General features: G+C 41.3%; 1 protein-coding gene across 1 annotated transcript in view; it reads left to right on the forward strand.

Annotated features, from left to right (window-relative positions):
• Positions 1–524: 524 nt before the first annotated feature.
• Positions 525–24,797, forward strand: part of col16a1 (collagen, type XVI, alpha 1) — a gene marked incomplete at its 5' end in the record, with an annotated part of 142,539 nt that continues 118,266 nt past the window's right edge. The window contains 1 exon segment of the mRNA XM_084311911.1: positions 525–707. Coding sequence (XP_084168037.1) covers positions 525–707 — 183 coding nt within the window.

Here is a 24,797-nt window from a genome sequence, read left to right on the forward strand (position 1 = left end):
ACTGCGCCATAGAGCTCTGCCCCGACAACAAGCTCCCGGTCAGTCGGCTCTACAACCTCGCCACGCCGAAGAAGGCAGCCATGGAGACCTACATTGCAGAGTGCTTGGCCGAAGGTACCATCCATCCCTCTCGTTCCCCGTTGGCAGTGGGGTTCTTCTTCGTCAAAAAGAAGGATGCATTGACTACCGTGAGCTCAACGCCATTACCATCTGGAACACCTACCCTCTGCCCCTCATAAGATCCAACTTCGAACCCCTCCTCGGAGCCATCGTGTTCACAAAGTTGGACCTCCGGAACGCATACCACCTGGTCCGGATTCGTGAGGGGGACGAGTGGAAGATGGCGTTCAAAACCCCCCGTGGCCACTACGAATACCGCGTGATGCCCTTCGGACTCACCAATGCGCCGTCAGTGTTCCAGGCGCTGATGAACGACCTGCTGAGGGACATGTTGGACATTTTCGTGGTCCTCTACCGACATCCTGGTGTTCTCCAGGAGCATGCTCGCTGAGCACCATTGGTCAATGACTCCACCGGCCGGTCGCCGTTTGACTGCTCCCTGGGATACCAGCCACCTCTACTCCCCTTCCAGGAGGCTGAAGCGTCGGTACCATCAGTCCAGGCCCAACTCCACCGCTGTCGTCGGGTCTGGAACTCTGCGCGCTCTGCACGGACCACCCGGAGCGGCAACCGTCGCCGATCCCGGAGTACCAGGTCGGCCAACAGGTGTGGTTGTCAACTGCAGACCTCCCCCTCAACGTCCCCCTCCCCCACTTTCACTCTCTCCGACGTATCCACCCGGTGTCCCCTGTCTCTCGGGTCAAGCCCTACATCACCAGCAACCCGTCCCCACCGCATCTATACTTACCACAAGCAAGTTGTCCTTTTGCGCGATCTGATTGGCCACTGACGTTTCTGGTCATGCGACATGTGCGCCCAATCGTGTGACGGCAAGTTCTTTGGACGGTTAAGCTTAGGCGCTCTTTCGAAGTTGGTTAAGGTTAGAGTTTGTCTTAGAGCATGGCAATAGAACGCCAGCCCTGATTCCAAACTCTAACCTTAACCAACTGCAAAAGAGTCGCCTAAGCTTAACCAGTGATAAACTAGGCGTTAGGTCGTTTGCAGGCTGTTCGACGCGGAAATGGGCTAAGACACTGCTTGTCATGCGATTGGGCGCACATGTCACATGACCAGAAACGTGCATGGCCAATCAGAGCGCAAAACGGGAATGCGGAAGGACAACTTGCTTGTGTGTGGTAAGTATAGACGCGTACCCACCTGCTCCTGCACCCCCCCCCCCCCCAACTGGTAGATGGTCACCCACAGTGGGCGGTTCAGAGACTCCTGAAGTTCCGTCGCCAGGGTCGGGGCTTCCTTCCAGTACCTGGTGGATTTGGAGGGTTATGGACCAGAGGAGCAGAGTTGGATTCCCCGACCCCAGATCATGTCTCCCAGTGACTTTTACGGAGCCCAGCCGGATGCCCCGGGCAGTCACCAGGAGTCTCCTGCTCGGGGGGGGGGGGGTCCTATTATGGTTCCACCTGCACAATCCTCTCTGTCTCCCTCACACACCCCTGTGTCTGTCTCTAACCCCGTGTCTGTCCCATTCACTCCCTGCACTTTGGCATGCGCTCAACAGGTGTGCAAAAGGCACAGCTGAGAATCATCACGCTGATGGATGGAGACTCCGCACCTGCAATCTAATCACCACACCACCCTACAAGAAGACCAGGATCTCCATGCATCAGCGTCAGATCTTCGTTTATTGATGGCCTGGCAAGTATCTTGATATTTCTCCCACTGAATATGTTTTTCGTCGTTTATATGTTAACCTTACTCCCATTGTGTTTTCGTGTATCCACCCGTTCCATGGTTTTTTGATGTCTCATGTTTTCTTCGTGTTTTCCCCCTGTGCTTCCCCTCGCTGTGAAGACTTACCCCGTTTTTCTCTCCGTTGTCTTCACAGCTTCACTCCCGTGCTTCCCACCAGTCATGGTTGCCCACCCGCCAGGCTCAAGACGCACACACACTGGTGTGCATTAATTTTTGCAACATATTATTAAATGCCCTTCGGGGTTGAGCCTACCTGTTACCGATTCCTAACAACTCTGCAGTAAACAGAACATGTTTTGGTATCCCTCCCCACTTGATCAAATCAGGAGAGAGAACCATACATATGTTTGACTTATTTCAAGGAATCTTGCCAATAGACATTGGCTTACTGCACTAAGAAATTTGTTTACTTAAAACTATTTATTTTATTTCTTACTTTGCGATGTGTGAGTTATCTGGATAAGACTGGATGAAGTGGAAACAGGATACCAGAGCATTTATTTTGTGTTTACTGCAGAGTGGAGGGACTGGGAGACCCATGTTACTGACCAAACACTGTTGGAATGTAGAGCTATTATTTTAACATGTAGACCACTTATTTACACTGTGTAGAATTATTGGAATAATAGACCAGGACTGTTCCTCAAAATATTGTGTATTATGGGTTCTAGAAGAGGTGATCGAGAATCTGCTTTTCCTATTGAAATTACAATAATGAGATGGTAAAGCCAGGTCCCTATTCCCCGTACCTGGTTCAACTAAGTCGATCAAAAGTCCCATTATCCAGATTCAATTAACGGGATGTTTGAATCCGGGCTTTCCCTGTTCCTCGAACACTGATTCAGTCTCGTTAATTCGAACCAGACTTGATACTCAGGATCAGTGCGCGCGGCCGCCTCAGCTGAAAAGACAGCAGATGTCGATCGCAGAAATCCTGATTTTCTAACGGCATTGATTGATTGATTGATTGATTTCAAACTTTATTAACAGATTGCAGAATGGGTACAATACAGTACGGCTCAATAGCCTCGCCGACAAGTTAAATGCATATCTATAGGCAAATGTTAAGTCCCTCATTACCCCAATCAATCAGATTATATTTATTTAAATGTGCCTGCTGGCAGTAGGCTTAATGGAATGAATAATCGAATGAGATCTATTGCTAGGAAAAATAATTAGTTAAACTCATTCAGAATTGATACGAATTAATAGATGCTTATGAGGATATCTGTACTGTATGCGCTCGGCTTAGGTATCATGTACTTTATATATAAATACATGGTTCCCAAAGTTTCAAGGCGCGACCCGAAATAACGTGTCAGAGAGGCTTGGAGCCTATACAGTTTCACTATTAATCAGGTTTTAATCTGTTTTGGACATAATCCATACATGCATTGAATTGATTAACCTTTGGTTTATACCAGTGACACATGTTCATCATCAGATAACAGTGCTTGAACAGATAAATGCATTTTCTCAAATGCATTAATGTCAACGGCTCATTCAATTTCTCAAATCCGTCAAACAGCACATCTCATCAGACATTTTAATCCCAGTTACAATATCACAATAACGTGTGAGTGACAGTGATACAATTCAACAATCCACAGATTCCGATTCCTCGTAATTCATATCCACAGTCCACGCATAGACTCTTCAATTTATGCTTGAATGAAACACAATCCGGGCGCTCCGTTAAGCAAATACATCCACAGTCGAGAATATGAAACGAATCAGAGCCAAACGGCCGATAGGTTTCATTCATTAAAAATATCCCTGCGGGATTCACATTTATAATGCGCCGTTATTAAAATAACCACATGCTGTGTGTATCGCGATTCCGAGCACCGTATCCGTATAAATATGACGTGCATTATTTAGGACAAAGTAAATCTATAGGCTGAATATGATTTATTATCAGCATTTTAGGTCTATTATTTTACATTTCAAAAGCCCCCTCTAGGAAAACGAAGCACAAAAATATAATTCAGAATGGTATAATGCAGATCTACACTGTGATAATTATTTCAGCAAGCGAGCTGGCATTTCTTTGCAAGGGCGTGGCCATGGTTCATCCAGCTAACTGAACTAAACCCTGCTCCGGAGCAGGTTCAAACTTTTCGATCTGTTGCCATAGCGACTTAGAAAATCCGACGTCGGGGAACGGAAATGTCTGGCTTAAGTCAAGCTATGCTGAAAATTATCCGGCTAACTCAGTTAGCCAGGTACGGGGAATATGGCCCGGTCAGTGATCCTATTGATCTATAGATCCCAATGAAGCAGTAGTTACAGGTCAAGGTCAACTTTATTTATAAAGCATATTTAAATCAATCAAAGTTGTACCAAAGTGCTATACAATATAAAAACAGAAATACTAAAGGAAAATACAAAATACAGTATACACACACAGTCATAAAAACTACAATAATACATTTTTAAAAACAAAATAAACAATCACGACAGGACCAGGGATGTTTGGCTAACCAAGCCTCAGAACGCCAATAAAAACAAGTGAGTCTTCAGCTGTGTTTTAAAATTGTGTAAGGTCTTGGCAGACCTAATTACCAGTGGAAGACGTGTCCATATTTTAGGGGCAGCCACCACAAAAGCTTGATCACATTTTGTCTTTAGCCTAGACCTCAGGACATCTAAGAGTAATACATTTTCTGACCTCAGTGCTCTAGCAGGGGTACAAAGATGGAGGAGTTCAGCTAGGTACTGAGGGGCCAGACCATTTAAGGCCTCAAACACAAACATAGCTATTTTAAAATCAATTCTGAAACGAACAGGGAGCCAGTGCAGGGAAGCCAGTACTGGACTGATGTGTCGCTCACGCCTCTTTGTGCCAGTCAAGAGGCGTGCAGCAGCATTCTGCACTAGCTGCAGGCGTCGCAAGGAGAGCTGGTCGAGACCCACATACAGGGCATTACAATAGTCCAGCCTGGACGATATAAAAGCATGGATGACCCTCTCCAGGTCTTTGGGAGAGAGGTAGGGCTTTACCTTTGCCAGGAGCCTCAGTTACATGGTAGCCTACATGGTAGCTTGTGAATACAAGCCCTATGATGCCGTACATGTTTGCAGTGCTTGAAGTGTAAAAGAGTCGATGTTGGCGTGTATCGGCCAGTATCAGCAACGCATTAAGTGTAACATTTTGAAATTTGACAGTAAAAGACACTAGGAGATATTGCTGATGTCCACAACATTAATGCATTTCATCAAGGGGACGACCATTTCAATGATTAGAGTCAGAAATAATACATCTATACTAGACCTGGGTGGATCTCTTAGTAGCTGTGGGGTTAAAACAAGTCGACTCCACATCTATCACAGGAGGCATACATGTGGTCGTCTCTCGCTATCAAACTGGCTCTCCATGTTCCCTATGGACACACACACCAGAGACAGACTCAGAGAGAAGAGGGACTTCTATCTAGGGAAAAAGAAGATGAGAGAGTAGTTAACTATGCAGGTGGCAATTCATTCAGTCAAGAGATAGACTGCTGCATATAGACAATTAAGTTATATTACCTGATTGGATATTTGATGGTAGCAGAAATTCAGCAAGCACTAGACATATTTGGGAGGACAAACACTGTTATTCATAATGAATACGATGTTCACATACCTCCGATTCATCATTAGTGATAGATATGACACTAATCACTGTGTCCTTTATGAGAAGGTTGGTTGGCCCTCTCTGACAGAGAGGCGCAACAAACTCTGGTGTTTGTTCATTTTTAAGGCCCTTATTGGTAAGCTGCATACCTCCTAATACTACATCATTATTGGAATGGAATTTTGGAACCTATGGAACCCGTTGTAGTGACTCCCTGGTCCCCTGAGTTTGCTCGGAAACAGGATAAATCTGCATTTTGCTATGATGCCCCTAGCTCATGGAATGAACTCCAACGGTCCGTTAAAGCTTGAGATTCTCCTTTGTCACATGTTTGAATTGATTTGTCATCCTTACGCCTTGTTGTCTTATTGTTGCATGATACAATCATGATTTGCATGATTGTATGATTTTATATGCTGTGTGATTTTATATGCTTTTCTTTTTTGCTTATTGCTGTATGTACACTCGACGTGACTGTGAATGAGGGAGACCTCAGTTGCCTTTCGGGTTTAAATAAAGGATTGAAATACTTACAGAAATGGCACCAATATGTCCTGGGGCTAAACTATATTGTGAGGTTCTTTGACTGCAGTTTCATCTATATCTCTCCTCGCCTTTGCGAGGCAGAGGCTGAAAGAGACACAGCAAATGAGAGTTAGCTTGTGGTGATGGATTCAGTGAGGATATCAAGTTTCAAGTTTCAAGTTTCTTTAATAGTTGTCATACAGAAGTACAGAATACTTTCATACAAAATGCTTCTTACTGTTACGCTCCAGAGACTGTGCTAGGCAAGATAGTATCAAATAACATAGTATAGCATGTAAATTAGAAGTAGAAAATGAGGTCCCAGTGTTTAGTATAGACATATGTACAATGTTCGATGCAGAATAGACGTAACTGAGTTACCATATAATATACAATACTATGCAGTGTACTAATGTACAATACTATATAGTGCAAAGCAGAAATGGGATGAGGTACAATTTAGGTACAATTTACAGTAAGGTGTACGAGTTGTAGTGCAATCCTTCATCAATAAATATAAAGTGTGGGGAGTGGGTGCTACAGTGTGTTTGTTTAAAGTGAGTGTGTGCTATAAAGTGTGGGGAGTGGGTGCTACAGTGTGTTTGTTTAAAGTGAGTGTGTGCGTGTGGATGTGTGTGCTATGTGCGTTTGATGGTTGTTGTTGTGTAGTGTTCATTGTTCGTTGAGCAGCCTGATGGCCTGGGGATAGAAGCTTCTTCTGAGTCTTTCTGTGCTCGCCTTGAGACTCCGGTATCGCTTGCCTGACCGCAGCAGTTCAAAGAGGCAGTTGTTCGGGTGACTGGAGTCTTTAATGATTCTCTTAGCCTTGCCCCTGCACCGCTTGTTGTAAATGTTCTGGAGGGTGGGGAGCCCCCCTCCAATTGTGCGTTTGGCTGAACGTGTCACTCTTTGTAGTCTGCTTCGGTCTTGTGCAGTGCTATTCCCAAACCAGGAGGTGATGTTGCCAGTCAGGATGCTCTCTATTATACATGAGTAGAAGTTCTTAAGGATCTTCTGACTGACTTGGAACTTCCTTAGGCGCCTGAGGAAGTAGAGGCGTTGTCGTGCCTTCTTCACAACACTGTCAATGTGTGTGGTCCATGTCAAGTCCTCGGATATGTAGGCTCCGAGTTACTTAAAGCTGTTGACTCTCTCAACCGGTGCCCTGTCGATGCTGAGGGGGCTGTAGTCCTTGACCCCCGACCTCCTGAAGTCCACAATCATCTCCTTTGTTTTGCTGACGTTCAGGGAGAGGCTGTTTTCCTGGCACCATCCCGCCAGGACCTTGACCTCTTCCAGGTAGGCCCTCTCGTCGTTGGCAGAGATCAGGCCCACCACCACTGTGTCGTCAGCAAATTTGATGATTGTGTTGCTACTCCGCTGAGCCACACAGTCGTGTGTGTACAGGGAGTAGAGGAGGGGACTCAGAACACAGCCCTGGGGGGCCCCTATGTTGAGGGTGATGGATGAGGAGGTGCAGTTGCCTGCTCTCACCACCTGGGGTCTGCCCGTCAGGAAGTCCAAGACCCACTGGCAGAGGTCATAGTTCAAGCCCAGGTCCCTGAGCTTGGCTATGAGTTTGGAGTTTGAGTTTGGATATCACATTAAACGGTAGATTAATTCCGCATCACCCGTCACCCATTATACTTTTGTATAATGAAACGCATCGCAAAGTTGACCAAGCAGCTACTCATTGTCAAAGACAGAAGAGGTCAACAAAAAAAGTAGCATGAACAGAAATAATAAATCTTACTAATAAATAAAAAAAAAAAAAGTGATGCATGCACTGAATAATATACGACAATAGTGATGATTACTTTCAAAAGTAAAACAAAAGGCTCCAGCGGGTCTTGGGGTCAGTTGTGCCTGAACGGTGAGGGTCTTCTCATGCCGTTTCGTCTGCAGATCATTAGACACCCACTCCGCTCAGTTGACCGACTCTTTCCAGCCCAGCGATGGAACTCTGCTACGTACTTGCACCTAAAGCTTTTTAATCGCTCCCAGTCGTCCTGGGAGCAACGATACAGCGTTCGCTCCTTTTGACTGTAACAGTCGGGCCGCTATTGTACGTCGTAGTTGGCTTCGGTCGCGGTGCTTTTGCTGATGAAAAACAGGTGCTACATGTAGGAGAATCGTGCTAATGTTAGGTAGCCGAGGCTGCTCCCGGAGTGCGTCAGTGCCCCATGGGCAGTGGTGGATGGTAACTACATATTTTGACTCAAGTACAATTTCCAGCTACTTATTTACTCCACTACATTTATCTGAACCCATCAGCTACTAGTTACTTTGAAGAAAAAGATTTTGCATAGAAAACATGACAAGTATGTATGAAGATTATATACTTTCAACTTCAAGAGGATGTAATCAGAGCAGCATGACTGGACCACATATCACTTTAACATAATCTATAGAGGTCACTGCCTCTGGGATTGAATGCTCTCCCAAGCACTGGAATACACAAACATCATGTAGAATGAATGCATACTTTTACTTTAGATAGATCGATTATGCTGTCATATCATACCTTATGCCTATGCCATGGTGTCAGGTGAACGAAAATGTTTAAAAATTTTATCTTATGGGTGGCTGGGTGGCCTAGCGGAGATTGCGTTCGTCACCAATGCAAGAGACTCCGGTCTAGAATCCCGGTGTCAGCATTGCCTGCGGCTTGGGCCAGTCGTCATACTATCTCAATTGGCAGAGGTAGCGGGTGGAAAGTCGATGGGTGGGGATTGGACGTTGTGGACAGCGACTCCTACAGGTCGGTTGGGTGACGCCTGCACAGCAGAGACAGGAAGTATTGGGGGCAGCGTGAGCCTCCCACGCGTTACTCCTCGCCACTGAGAGTCCGCGCTGTCTGGTGAAACGATGCGACAGGCTGCCTCCTCGTGTACCGGAGGGGACACGTGTAGCAAGGCTTGGTCCTCACTACAACCGACCAGTGGGGGGCATTAGTCTAGCAATGTTCAAGACAGGGGAGGGGAGAATTGGCAATACGAAATTGGGATGGGAGAAGAATAGAAAAACAAGGAGAAAAAGTGGATAAAAAAAAATGTATCTTATTTTTGGCTTATTTCATTCTGCAGAAACATTAGTGTTGGAGCTCTACTGGTTAATTGCAGTAGAGTGACGGGCATAGTGCTGCCTGCGACACCTAGTCATCAAACTGCATGAGACGGTATCAGTAGCTTCTAATCGTCCCTCTCTTCCCCTCGGACTCTGACTGTTCCCGACTCACTCCACTCTCCGGTTCCAATTGGACAAGCTTCAGGCTCCAAGGTGTTTGGCCTTCCTCCATCGTTTCACGTCCAGGGATGACAACATCCGTGTCCCTCTCATGCTTGGACTGACATCCTCTGAGCTCTTTTTGGAGCGCTGCAGAAAGAGGTCTTCCCTATCTCCTCTGCTGCCCAAGTATCACCTCCAGGCTCTGGCTGAGCCAAACCCTATAGACATTATCTCTTTATATCTGTATATTTAAATATTGTATGAATATATAGAAGAAGAAGATTACTTTATTGTCTTGGATACTTTATATGTACACAAGGCAATTCAAATGTGTCTTTTCGCATATCCCTCCTAGTTACACATACACACAGTCCTCATATCCCTCCTAGTTACACATACACACAGTCCTCATATCCCTCCTAGTTATACATACACACATTCCTCATATCCCTCCTAGCCACACATACACACAGTCCTCATATCCCTCCTAGTTACACATACACTCAGTCCTCATATCCCTCCTAGTTACACATACACACAGTCCTCATATCCCTCCTAGCTACACATAGACACAGTTCTCATATCCCTCCTAGTTACACACAGTCCTCATATCCCTCCTAGTTACACACAGTCCTCATATCCCTCCTAGTTACACGTACACACAGTCTCCATATCCCTCCTAGCTACACATACACAGTCCTCATATCCCTCCTAGTTACACATACACACAGTCCTCATATCCCTCCTAGCTACACATACACACAGTCCTCATATCCCTCCTAGTTACACATAGACACAGTTCTCATATCCCTCCTAATTACACATACACACAGTCCTCATATCCCTCCTAGTTACACATACACACAGTCCTTATATCCCTCCTAGTTACACATACACACAGACCTCATATCCCTCCTAGTTACACATACACACGGTCCTCATATCCCTCCTAGTTACACATACACACAGTCCTCATATCCCTCCTAGTTACACATACACACTGTCCTCATATCCCTCCTAGTTACACATACACACAGTCCTCATATCCCCCCTAGCTACACATACACACAGTCCTCATATCCCTCCTAGTTACACATACACACAGTCCTCATATCCCTCCTAGGTACACACAGTCCTCATATCCATCCTAGTTACACACAGTCCTCATATCCCTCCTAGTTACACACAGTCCTCATATCCCTCCTAGTTACACACAGTCCTCATATCCCTCCTAGTTACACATAGTCCTCATATCCCTCCTAGTTACACATAGTCCTCATATCCCTCCTAGTTACACACAGTCCTCATATCCCTCCTAGTTACACACAGTCCTCATATCCCTCCTAGTTACACACAGTCCTCATATCCCTCCTAGTTACACACAGTCCTCATATCCCTCCTAGTTACACACAGTCCCTCACACATATGCATTTCATCAGAGACGTCAGAGTGCAGGGTCGCCCGTAGTGCAGCGCCCCTGGAGCAGTTTTGATCGAACGGCGGGGATCGAACCGGCAACCTTTCAGTTATTGGCTGGCTTCTTTACCTCTTCTTTACCTCTAGGCCATCCTGCCTACCCATATATATATATATTAGGGGTGGGGGGGGGAAATCGATACGTAGTAGTATCGCGATACTTTGCGTGGCGATACTGTATCGATACAGGGACACCAAGTATCGATATTTAATTATTCTTAAAAAATATATATGTATTATTTATTTTTTGTATATATTTTTTTTGTATAAGGAAGTTGCATTGTTAATTTCAATACCTGTAATAGTACAGTAGTCCACACACACGCACACATGTGCATTCAATTAAGTTGGAATATATATATAGTTTGTCAGGTACATGCAACACAGATTACAGTGTTTACATCTGTCTGCTTGAGAAAATACCATGTTCTGCAATAAAAATTATTGAAGTGAGATAAACAGACTGAACTTTATTTTATTAGATAAAACGAGTTGACAAAGTTTTACTTTGCAGTTGAAAAATGGCAATAAATCGCAATATATCGCAATATTAATATCGCAATACTCAGCATATCACAATATATTTAGTATCGCAATACTACCGTATCGTGACTCAAGTATCGTGATTGTATCGTGAGGCCTCTGGTGATTCTGGTGATTCGAAATAGAGGCTATAATTCTGAATTTCCAAGCTATTTTCTAAATAGCTCAGATGCTAAAGTGGACAATGTAAAAAGCATTGTTGAAGATTTCAATGACTACTTTGTGGGTGTTGGAACTACTTTGGCCAGCAAAATTGTTGTGCCTGATAATAAAAAAATATATGTTTAATAATCTTATTAATGATAATATCAGTTATATGTTCCTTTGTGGGGTAAATGAACTTGATATAATTGATATTGTAAGTAAATTCAAAAACAAAACATCAACTGATATAAACTCCATTGATATGGTAATTATTAAAGAAGTAATTGAGTCTATTGTAAAACCTTTGACCTATATATGCAATCTGTCTTTTCAAAGAGGTGTTTTTCCTAATAATATGAAACCAGCAAAGGTAATACCAATATATAAAAATGGAGATAAACATCAAATGGACAATTATAGACCAGTGTCCCTACTTCCTCAATTTTCAAAAATATTAGAGAAACTATTTGTGAAACAACTGGATCTTTTCATTGGCAAATACAAAATACTGAGTGAACACCAGTATGGGTTTAGGAAAAATAGAAATACTACATGTGCAGTGATGGAGATGGTAGAAGAAATAACTAAAGCAGTTGAAAATGACAAGTGTTCTATTGGTATTTATATTGACCTACAGAAGGCTTTTGATACAATAGATCACAGCATATTAGTGAGAAAACTGGAGAAGTATGGGATACGAGGTATAGCTAACTCTTGGCTAAAGAGCTACTTGGAAAACAGACAGCAATGTGTGCAAATCAATGACACTGTGTCAGGATTTAGGAAGGTCACCTGTGGAGTACCTCAGGGATCTGTGATAGGTCCAAAACTATTTATACTTTATATTAATGATATGTGCAATGTTGCTGAACTGTTAAAGTTTGTTATTTTTGCAGATGATACAAATTTATATTGCTCAGGAAGTAATTTAAAGGAACTTTTGCCTGATATTGAAAGAGAGCTTGGTTTGATGTTAATAAATTGTCTCTCAATATTAAGAAAACTAAATTTATGGTTTTTGGAAATCGAAAAGAAATCGAGGGGGAGATAGAGTTAAAAATATGTGATGTAAAAATAGAACGAGTTTTTGAGATAAAATTTCTAGGGGTAGTTATTGACCAGAAATTAACATGGAAACAACATGTTAACTATATTCAAGGAAAAATATCTAAGTCTGTAGCAATATTGTATAAATGTAAGGATATATTAAACTACAAAGCCTTGCACATAATTTACTGCTCACTTATACTTCCTTACATTTCTTACTGTGTGGAAGTATGGGGGTCGACATTTAAAAATACAGTAAATCCAATAGTCGTACTGCAAAAGCGGGCCATTCGGAACCTTTTCAAGGCTGGTTACTATGAACACACAAATCCATTGTTTATAAAGTCTCATATTATGAAATTTAATGATTTGGTTTACTATAAAAATATGCAAATAATGTACAGAGCTAAAGCAAAGTTACTCCCAGGTGGGGTGCAAAGGTTTTTTTTCAACACATGAAAGAAAATATGATTTGAGAGATATTTGTAAATTTACTGTTCGGAAAGCTAAGAAAGGGATTAAAAGGAGGTGTATTTCTATTATTGGGGTTAACTTGTGGAACAATGCGGATATACAGTTAAGAATGAGTAATTCGATTTTGGTTTTTAAGAAAAAGGTTTGTAAAGCAATTTTTGAAAAATACAAGGGTGAATAACACTGTTTTGTTTGCTTTTTTTCTTTTTTCTTTTAGAATACTGTTTTGGAATCTACATTTTTGTATTTTTTATTTTATTTTTTATAATGCTACATTTTGAAAAACTACAAGGGTGAAAAACACTGTATTGCTTGCTTTTTTTCTTTTCTTTATAATACTGTTTTGGAGTAAAAAAAAAAAAAAAGAAAAAAAAATTCTGTAAGAATATAGGACAGGCACATATAAGCACTATGCTTCAGTCTGTACCTTTTTCAGTCACTGTAAATAATCAAATATTGATAAATGATGATGTATATTGTACTTTTTTTTGATGACTGAAAAAAAAATAAACTACTACTAAACTACTACTATTAATGCCACTATTTTTTTTTAACTCAAGATTAACTAAAATTTTTTTTTTTTTTTTATTTTTTTATTAGACTTCACTCAGGTGTATTATTGATGCTCTCATTGATACTATATTTGTTTCTGAAGTGTGTGTGTGTGTGTGTGTGTGTGTGTGTGTGTGTGTGTGTGTGTGTGTGTGTGTGTGTGTGTGTGTGTGTGTGTGTGTGTGTGTGTGTGTGTGTGTGTGTGTGTGTGTGTGTGTGTGTGTGTGTGTGTGTGAGAGATATAGAGAGAGAGGGGGGTGAGAGAGATGAGGAAGGGGCAAGAGAGAAAGAGAGCTGGGAGAGTGTGTGTGTGAGGGAGAGAGGGGGTGTGTGATTAATCAGCCCTTGTGTGTGTGAATGTAACAAGTTCCTAACGTTTTCTTTCCCCTATTATTTCATGCACACTTTATTCATTGTTTTAAATTATTATTTTCTTTTAAGTAATTTTGTGCATCACTCTGTTTTGAATTTGATGCAAATTTGCAATGCATGAGGGTCATCCTTTTGTGTTAAATAGCTGCATAAAGCAAGCATTTGTTGACTCGCATGTTGATAAGAGTATTAAAACTTGGAACTTGAAAAATATCCGTTTAAGGTAAACAAAATAAAAAAAATTAAAATGCGATTAATTTGCGATTAATCGCCAGTTAACTATGGACAATCATGCGATTAATCGAGTTAAATATTTTAATCGTTTGACAGCACTAATATATATATATATATATATGTATATATTAAGGCTGTCAAATATATCGCGTTAATATCGCGTTAACTCCCGATTCTATTAATGCCACTAATTTTTTTAACTCAAGATTAACTAAAAAAAAAAAAACATTTTTTTTTTTTTTTTTACTAGACTTCACTCAGGTGCTTATATTGTTTCCTTTGCTTATATATTATTGATGCTCTCATTGATACTATGTTTTGTTCTGAAGTGTGTGTGTGTGTGTGTGTGTGTGTGTGTGTGTGTGTGTGTGTGTGTGTGTGTGTGTGTGTGTGTGTGTGTGTGTGTGTGTGTGTGTGTGTGTGTGTGTGTGTGTGTGTGTGTGTGTGTGTGTGTGTGTGTGTGTGTGTGTGTGTGTGTGTGTGTGTGTGTGTGTGTGTGAGATATAGAGAGAGAGGGGGGTGAGAGAGATGAGGAAGGGGCAAAAGAGAAAAAGAGCTGGGAGAGTGTGTGTGTGAGGGAGAGAGGGGGGTGTGTGATTAATCAGCCCTTGTGTGTGTGAATGTAACAAGTTCCTAACGTTTTCTTTCCCCTATTATTTCATGCACACTTTATTCATTGTTTTAAATTATTATTTTCTTTTAAGTTATTTTGTGCATCACTCTGTTTTGAATTTGATGCAAATTTGCAATGCATGAGGGTCATCCTTTTGTGTTAAATGGCTGCACAAAGCAAGCATTTGTTGACTCGCATGTTGATAAGAGTATTAAAACTTGGAACTTGAAAAAGATCTGTTTAAGGTAAAAAAAAAAAAAAAAAAAAAAGTGATTAATTTGCGATTAATCGCGAGTTAACTATGGACAATCATGCGATTAATCGAGTTAAATATTTTAATCGTTTGACAGCACTAGTATATATATATGTTGGATATATACCCAGATAGCAAAAGGTGTTAATTCAATGTTGATTTATGGTCAAAATGCTTGATTTTTGGTTAAGGTCGACGATTGATGGTGAATCACCCATTAACCGCTGAAGCAATTGACTAATGTTGAAAACATGTCATTGAATCAATATTGTTTTGTGGTTGCATTTTAATGATTGAAATGCCAATATCTAATAAATGTTGAATCAACGAATGCTGTTCAACGTATGCTGTTTGTCGTCATTGTCTCATCACCCAGACTGCACTGCGCTTGTGCCCCGCCTCCCAGAATGCACCTGTGCGGCAGCTTCCTGGCAGCTACGTACCTCATGTCTCTCTCTGCATCGTTAAGACTGGTGAGTACTGCATGGCAATAATGTCGATTATGTTGTATGTTGTATGTATGCTTTCGATTGCAAACGCCAGCGGAGTAGTGGTGTGTTTGTTTTTTCATGGTAGAGAATGTTATATTAACCGCTATGCGTGCCTCCTAGCTGAAGCTAATAGCTAGGCTAGTAGGCTAGCTGGTCCCTACTGCTTCCAGCCCTTGTGCTAAGCTAGGCTAGCTGCTTCCTACTGCTTCCAGTCCTTGTGCTAAGCTAGCTGCTCCCTACTGATGTTTTATATATTTACATGCCGAGTATGTGTCCGGCGTGAATTCTGAGGCCACGTTCATAGTAGTGTGTGGTATACAGTGGACGTCGTTTCAATATATTGTGGCGGAAGAGAGTATTTTAGTATCATATTGAGCACATTGTCATGGAATACACCGCTTAGGAACAACAGGCTGGCTAGGCTAACTAGCTTGCACGGCGATGTTTTATATATTTACGTGCAGAGTATGTGTGCGGGGTGAATTCTGAGGCCACGTTCATAGTAGTGTGTGGTATACAGTGGACGTCGTTTCAATATATTGTGGCGGAAGAGAGTATTTTAGTGTCATATTTATTACATTGCCATGAGATATTCCGCTTGTCGGCTAACTTCTAACGTGCGCGGACTGATGACGACATCAACTCGACTCGAGACATTCGCAGCAGCATAATAAGACAACAGGCTGGCTAGGCTAACTAGCTTGCACGGCGATGTTTTATATATTTACGTGCAGAGTATGTGTGCGGGGTGAATTCTGAGGCCACGTTCATAGTAGTGTGTGGTATACAGTGGACGTCGTTTCAATATATTGTGGCGGAAGAGAGTATTTTAGTGTCATATTTATTACATTGCCATGAGATATTCCGCTTGTCGGCTAACTTCTAACGTGCGCGGACTGATGACGACATCAACTCGACTCGAGACATTCGCAGCAGCATAATAAGTTAATTAAACTTGACATACATTATATCGACGATAATTATCGATATCGAATTATATGAAAATAATTTTATAATTTTATCGCGGTAACGTTTTTGGTCATATCGCCCAGCCCTAATGCAGGGCCTGTCTCTCTCCCTCCCTTCCTTATGTGTTCGTGCTTAAAACAGTGAATGATCTTGTCAGAGCATTTTCAGAGCACTGTTAAATGGTCATTTTAAAACTAATATAAGAAATGAATGTATATAGTGGTATATTTATGAGGGGAAAAAATATTTGCAACAACCTTTATACAGGTAGGTTATTGATAACTAATTCTGTTATACAGTGACATTCATACAGTATCCTTTGATTTCACATAATTTAATTATTATTTCACAATAAAATACTGCAATCAAAATCCCCTGTAATATCACATCAGATTTTGTAATCTCACAATAACATAGCAATATTTCACATAATTTTATTATTATTTCACAATAAAATACTGTAATCAAAATCAAAAGGTCAATTTGCATATTCTTGGTATCTAGGGACATCTATGGACCTCAGGGAATGTATTCACAGTGTCAGAAATATTGTGTCTATTACTAGGCTTGCTTAAATTGTGATGAAACAAAGGAGAATATGAATTATGATTTTTCTTTGCATCTTTGACAGTGAATAACACCATGCTAATAATGACCAAACATTAAAAACTGCCACTGATCTCGTTCAGTCCCCTCTTGAGATCATGTGTAAAAAAAATCGAAGGAAATTAATAAAGGGAAGATGATTAAACCGAAGGTTCTGTAGATACAGTACTGAATTCTCCCATCCGTACCAATGCAATTTGAAATATTATTATAGAATATGATGCGTATAAATTACCTTATTATAGCTAATTTATAAGCATCATATTCTATAATAATATTTCAAATATTTCATATTTCATATTTCAAATCTTTCAAAATCTTTCAAATGTCTGAGTTCAATTTGGATTTAGTATCACCAGGCATGCATAATAACAGATAATAATCTACTGTAATCTACTGTACTTTTAAATTTTCCCCACAGTGCAACCGTTTTGAAACTAATTTCAGATCTAATTGTTCCTACATGTTAACAATAGTATAGGGAAGAGAAACTATACTGCGTTAAAAAATTTGTCAAACGTTACCTTTTGTGGCTTATTATCCCGAATAATAACAGTTATTGAAATAATTCATACAGAACTCTGAACCTTGAATCCCATTATAATCTTCCAGGAAGTGTAGTTCAGAAAAATTCCCACGGTTCAAAAGTTCCAAAATGGTCGCCCTCTCGGAATATACTTCAGCCAATCGAAAAGTTAAATCTATCTAATGGCACTTTTAACCTATTGCTAAACTAACTTATTGATGATAATATACATTCTACATGCTTTTGTGACATGTTAGTGATGTTAATACTTGAATACGTTTGATATTAAAAACGCAAATTGTATGCAACACTCGGGTGGAACAGGTTAACCTGCTGGTTGTGTGTCCCATTCACAGCTCAGTAAAAGAGAAGTGCTCCATCCATCTCGACTCCCGTGTCCGTTATTCACACAGGACAGAAACACAGTGGTCACATTTGCTTCACTGATTCTAATTTTCTTTTCTTTTCTTTAATAGGTTGAAGGTTCATCATCCTTACACAGCTTGCACAGGGAGAGATCTTATGTCCCATATGTGATGAACAGAAGTAAGCTCAACACTGCAGTGATGAGTGAAATTATTGGTTCTGTGTTTCAGGTTCATGGTAGAGGGGTCTACAGTCAAATTGTGAACTTATCATTTAACAGCATCATAATTTTTTTTTGCTGTTTAGTGTTAGTCTCCTTGTATTTAAAGAAGGCTAGACGCCGCAGAGAGGGAAGACGACACACTGGAGTGGCAGGAGAGTCCAGGCTGATGAGAAGTCCTGTCAACCAATACGGGTATGTGTACGGGTGGCAAAACAGCGCCAGTGTCCTCTCCATTCACACTCCATTGGGAGCAATTAGGGGTTACAGGGGCACTGCCATGCTAGACTAACTTAGGTTATTTGGATTGAATGTTTAAATTATGTATCCGATTTGTAAAATATAATTTAATAATAATTTCCCCCAATAGTATTGAGTTAACCTATGATTCCTTCCTATCCCTAGGTGTGTGAGGTGGGGCCCAGCAGACATACCGGACGGGGAGACAGGAAGCCTTGGGGGCTTTGAAAAGGGATCTGCGGAACATCTACTCAGGCATGCAATCTACTTTACTTTTGGTCAATTGACACATGAATAAACATCCCACATTAAGCAAAAAAGCCACCTTAATATTCAGAATGAGTAATGATGAGATAGCATGAAATTAAAGGTTTGCCACTCAATTTCCCAGAGGTGGCGACATCAAATTTAATTGTTGTTACTTGGGTACTCATTACATGTATTTGTATGTCTGTACACAGAGGAAGGGATGGGTGGGGCAGAGAGCAGAACTTCTGATGGAGAGGACCTACGTCATCCTGCAGCGGTACTTGAACAAAATGCCTGCACCAACGATGGTGGAGCTCAAAGAGGAATGGCCTTTTCTCTTCGCTCAGACGGGGCTTTTCTCCCACTTTGGCCTCCTGACAGACACCGATGCCCTTCAAAAGATCCAAGATGCCCTGGGTCAGAGAGGACGGACCATCCTGCAGTTCTGCCAGAAACTGGACAACCCGGAGATCAGGGAAGTTCTGGCCAGATATGATCCAGAGGCTTCGGAGAAGACTCCTTATGGTGTACTTCAAGGAGCCTACGGAGAAACTGCTGATGTAAGTTTTATTTATTTAAATATTAAAATATTTGAAGTGCTAAACGAGTGATTACAAACCCTACAAACACTGTGATAGACCCTCTAAACCAGTGGTGCCCAACCAGTCGATCGCGATCGACGGGTAGATCGCGGGCTGATTTCAAGTAGATCTTGATTAATAAAATTGGATTATAATTTCTTTTTTTTTATTTCTTTTTTTTTGCAAAATCAACTCTGCCTCTCCTTGTTAACTACAACAAGCAATGCTGTTTGTTATTTAAGATGAGGTCGGACTCGGCACTGACAGATTTGTATTCATTATGCTGCTTTTATAAAGCCTTAAATGACGGCTTACAATATACAATTTTGGCTGGTAGCTCTCGGCTAGGTGGTAAATTAAAAAGTAGATCTTGGTTCAAAAATGGTTGGGCACCCCTGCTCTAAACACTGACAGACCCTCTAAACACTGTGATAGACCCGACAAACACTGTGATAGACCCGACAAACACTGTGATAGATCTATCACAGTGTTTAGAGGGTCTATCACAGTGTTTAGAGGGTCTGTCACAGTGTTTAGAGGGTCTATCACAGTGTTTAGAGGGTCTATCACAGTGTTTAGAGGGTCTATCAGTGTTTAGAGGGTCTATCGCAGTGTTTAGAGTGTCTATAACAGTGTTTAGAGGGTCTATCACAGTGTTTAGAGGGTATATCACAGTGTTTAGAGGGTCTATTACAGTGTTTAGAGGGTATATCACACCCTCTAAACACTGATAGACCCTCTATACACTGTGACAGACCCTCTAAACACTGACAGACCCTCTAAACACTGACAGACCCTCTAAACACTGTGATAAACCCTCTAAACACTGTGATAGACCCTCTAAACACTGTGACAGACCCTCTAAACACTGACAGACCCTCTAAACACTGTGATAGACCCTCTAAACACTGTGACAGACCCTCTAAACACTGTGATAGACCCGACAAACACTGTGATAGACCCTCTAAACACTGTGATAGACCCGACAAACACTGTGATAGACCCTCTAAACACTGTGATAGACCCGACAAACACTGTGATAGACCCTAAACCAGACCTGGGCATTGTACGGCCCGCGGGCCGGATCCGGCCCGCGGGATGATGCTGACCGGCCCGCGAAAGATTACATGATAATAAAAAAAAATAAAAAAAAAATAAAAAAAAATATTTTTTTTTAATATTTTTTTTTTATTTTATTTTTTTTTTGATTTTTTTTTTCATGTCAACGTTCACACGCACAGTATACGCTTAGGAGACATGCTCAGACGATGTTGGTTCTCTTTGGATCCACCTACATATGTGAACAGACATTCTCAGTCATGACATTTACCAAGTCCAGGTACAGATCCTCTCTCACTGATAATAATAATAACTTTATTTGTATAGCACTTTTCATACAGAGGTTGCAGTTCAAAGTGCTTCACAACAGTAAAAAATACAGGCATAAGCGAGCATAAAAAGATAGACGGGTAGAATCACAGTGTTTCACATTAGGATCTAGCATCCCAATAGGCTCTCCGCTTACAGTTTTCAGTAACACAAATAGTAAAAATAGTTTAAAATGATTCAGTTTAAAAATAGTCAAAAAATTATAAAATAGAACGGACATAAAAAATACAGGCATGAGCGAGCATAGCAAGATATGGCAAATCACAGTGTTTCACATTAGGAATACTCCTGTAGTTCATGAACAAATAATCACAGTGTTTCACATTTGGATCTAGCAAATAATAAGAATAAAATGATTCAGTTTAAAAATAGTCATAAATAATCCTGTATGCATCGTTGTTTAGTGTGTATGTGTGTTTATTGTGTTGTGTGTGTGTGTGTGTGGTTGTACTTCAGCTACTACTACTCTACAACTACCACTCCAGGACACAGTTAACCTAGATCTACTCTACTCTACAACTACCACTCCAGGACATAGTTAACCTAGATCTACTACTACTACAGCTACTACTACTCACAGTTAACCTAGATCTACAACTACAACGCTACAACTACTACTACTCTACCAGGACACAGTTAACCTAGATCTACTACTACTCTACAACTACCAGGACACAGTTAACCTAGATCTACAACTACAACGCTACAACTACTACTACTCTACTCCAGGACACAGTTAACCTAGATCTACTCTACAACTACCACTCCAGGACACAGTTAACCTAGATCTACTCTACCAGGACACAGTTAACCTAGATCTACAACTACTACTACTCTACTCCAGGACACAGTTAACCTAGATCTACTCTACAACTACCACTCCAGGACACAGTTAACCTAGATCTACTCTACCAGGACACAGTTAACCTAGATCTACAACTACAACGCTACTACAACTCGGTGTGTGTGTGTCTGTGTGTGACTGTGTGTGTGTGTGTGTGTGTGTGTGTGTGTATGTCGGTGTGTGTGTCTGTGTGTGTGTGTGTATGTGTGTATGTCGGTGTGTGTGTGTGTTTGTGTGTGATTGTGTGTGTGTGTGTGTGACTGTGTGTGTGTGACTGTGTGTGTGTGCGTCACAACCCGCAGTGTTTCACATTTGGATCTAGCAATAAATAAGAATAGTTTAAAGTGATTCAGTTTAAAAATAGTCATCAGTAAGAAGTAAAAAGTGCAATAACCGACACATGAGTTTGATAGGCAGTGTAAAAGAGTAGGCAGGGTAAGAATAAATACAAGTTGTGTCAGGATATCCCTGATGTTTCCTCTTGCCACTAGGTGGTAGCAGATAACTATCAGTGAAATGCCTGAGCAAAGAGATAGGTTTTAAGCTGTCTTTTAAAGATGTCTAGCGAGTTGGCTTCCCTGATGTTTTGGGGTAGTTTGTTCCATAGTTTTGGGGCATAGTTGATAAAGGCTGCATTACCGATCCTCTTTTGACTGCTTCTGGGAGCCTCTAGTAGTCCAGCAGCTGATGATCGCAGTGTTCTTGCTGGTGTGTAATTTATTAGAGTGAACATCTGGCAGCTGTGCTTCGCATCTCCACCTCAGACATGCAACCTGACTTTGATGGACTTGTTAAAGCTCAACAGAGACTGGATTTCTCACACTGAATGAAAAAAAAAGAACTGAAGAACACTAAAATGTGGAAATATAACAAGTGAAATGGGACACTTGATATTTTTTTTTCTTTTTTTTGCACAGTTCTGAAAACATTAAATGTTTAATATAGGCATGTAAAGTAAAAAAGGCTACAAAACTGGGACACTTTTCTTTACACAGTTCAGTGACATGTCTTGTTTATTTTTGCTATAAGATGATGTGATGTCTTTAGAAAGCTAAGAAAATCCTTGTTTCAATAGTATATGAAACTCAAAATGCCCTTTGTTATTAATGTTTCACATTTTGTTTATCATTTTGGAAATAAATTCTATTTGAATAAATTCTATTTTTGAAAGCTAACCGCACCTTTTAATTGCCAAATAATAACATACACTCTTACCAGGGGTCAAAAGTTTCAAAACAATGCCATTTACTGCTTTTTATATAGAAATAAAATGTATATTATGCATAATTGAGTTTGGAATTTTGGCCCGGCCCCCCAACATATTTTCAGTTGCTCATTCGGCCCCCCGGGAAAAATAATTGCCCACCCCTGCTCTAAACACTGATAGACCCTCTAAACACTGTGACAGATCTATCACAGTGTTTAGAGGGTCTATCACAGTGTTTAGAGGGTCTATCGGTCTGTCACAGTGTTTAGAGGGTCAGTCACAGTGTTTAGAGGGTCTGTCACAGTGTTTAGAGGGTCTATCACAGTGTTTAGAGGGTCTATTACAGTGTTTAGAGGGTCTATCACACCCTCTAAACACTGATAGACCCTCTATACACTGTGACAGACCCTCTAAACACTGACAGACCCTCTAAACACTGTGATAAACCCTCTAAACACTGTGATAGACCCTCTAAACACTGTGACAGACCCTCTAAACACTGACAGACCCTCTAAACACTGTGATAGACCCTCTAAACACTGTGACAGACCCTCTAAACACTGTGATAGACCCGACAAACACTGTGATAGACCCTCTAAACACTGTGATAGACCCGACAAACACTGTGATAGACCCTCTAAACACTGTGATAGACCCGACAAACACTGTGATAGACCCTCTAAACACTGATAGACCCTCTAAACACTGTGACAGATCTATCACAGTGTTTAGAGGGTCTATCACAGTGTTTAGAGGGTCTATCGGTCTGTCACAGTGTTTAGAGGGTCAGTCACAGTGTTTAGAGGGTCTGTCACAGTGTTTAGAGGGTCTATCACAGTGTTTAGAGGGTCTATCACTGTGTTTAGAGGGTCTATCAGTGTTTAGAGGGTCTATCACAGTGTTTAGAGGGTCTATCGGTCTGTCACAGTGTTTACACAGTAGCAATACAATCGTCAAATTTGCTGACGACACAGTGGTGGTGGGCCTGATCTCTGCCAACGACGAGAGGGCCTACCTGGAAGAGGTCAAGGTCCTGGCGGGATGGTGCCAGGAAAACAGCCTCTCCCTGAACGTCAGCAAAACAAAGGAGATGATTGTGGACTTCAGGAGGTCGGGGGTCAAGGACTACAGCCCCCTCAGCATCGACGGGGCACCGGTTGAGAGAGTCAACAGCTTTAAGTACCTCGGAGCCTACATATCCGAGGACTTGACATGGACCACACACATTAACAGTGTTGTGAAGAAGGCACGACAACGCCTCTACTTCCTCAGGCGCCTAAGGAAGTTCCAAGTCAGCCAGAAGATCCTTAAGAACTTCTACTCATGTACAATAGAGAGCATCTTGACCGGCAACATCACCTCCTGGTTTGGGAATAGCACTGCACAAGACCAAAGCAGACTACAAAGAGTGACACGTTCAGCCGAACGCACAATTGGAGGGGGGCTCCCCACCCTCCAGAACATTTACTACAAGCGTTGCAAGGGCAAGGCTAAGAGAATCATTAAAGACTCCAGTCACCCGAACAACTGCCTCTTTGAACTGCTGCGGTCAGGCAAGCGATACAGGAGTCTCAAGGCGAGCACAGAAAGACTCAGAAGAAGCTTCTATCCCCAGGCCATCAGGCTGCTAAACGAACAATGAATGAACACTACACAACAACAACCACCAAACGCACATAGCACACACATCCACACGCACACACTCACGTTAAACAAACACACTGTAGCACCCACTCCACACACTTATAGCACACACCCACTTTAAACAAACACACTGTAGCACCCACTCCCCACACTTTATATTTATGGATGAAGGATTGCACTACAACTCGTACACCTTACTGTAAATTGTACCTAAAATTGTACCTCATCCCATTTCTGCTTTGCACTAGATAGTACTGTACATTAGTACACTGCATAGTATTGTGTATTGTATATTATATGGTAACTCAGAACATTGTACATATGTCTATACCGAACACTGTGACCTCATTTTCTTCTTCTAAATTCATGCTATATTATGTTATTATGTTATTTGATACTATCTTGTCTAGCACAGTCTCTGGAGCGTAACAGTAAGAAGCATTTTGTATGAAAGTATTCTGTACTTCTGTATGACAACTATTAAAGAACTTGAACTTGAACTTGAACTAGAGGGTCTGTCACAGTGTTTAGAGGGTCTGTCACAGTGTTTAG

Source organism: Notolepis coatsorum, assembly GCF_963971535.1.
Source record: "Notolepis coatsorum genome assembly, chromosome: 4".
NCBI lineage: Eukaryota > Metazoa > Chordata > Actinopteri > Aulopiformes > Paralepididae > Notolepis > Notolepis coatsorum.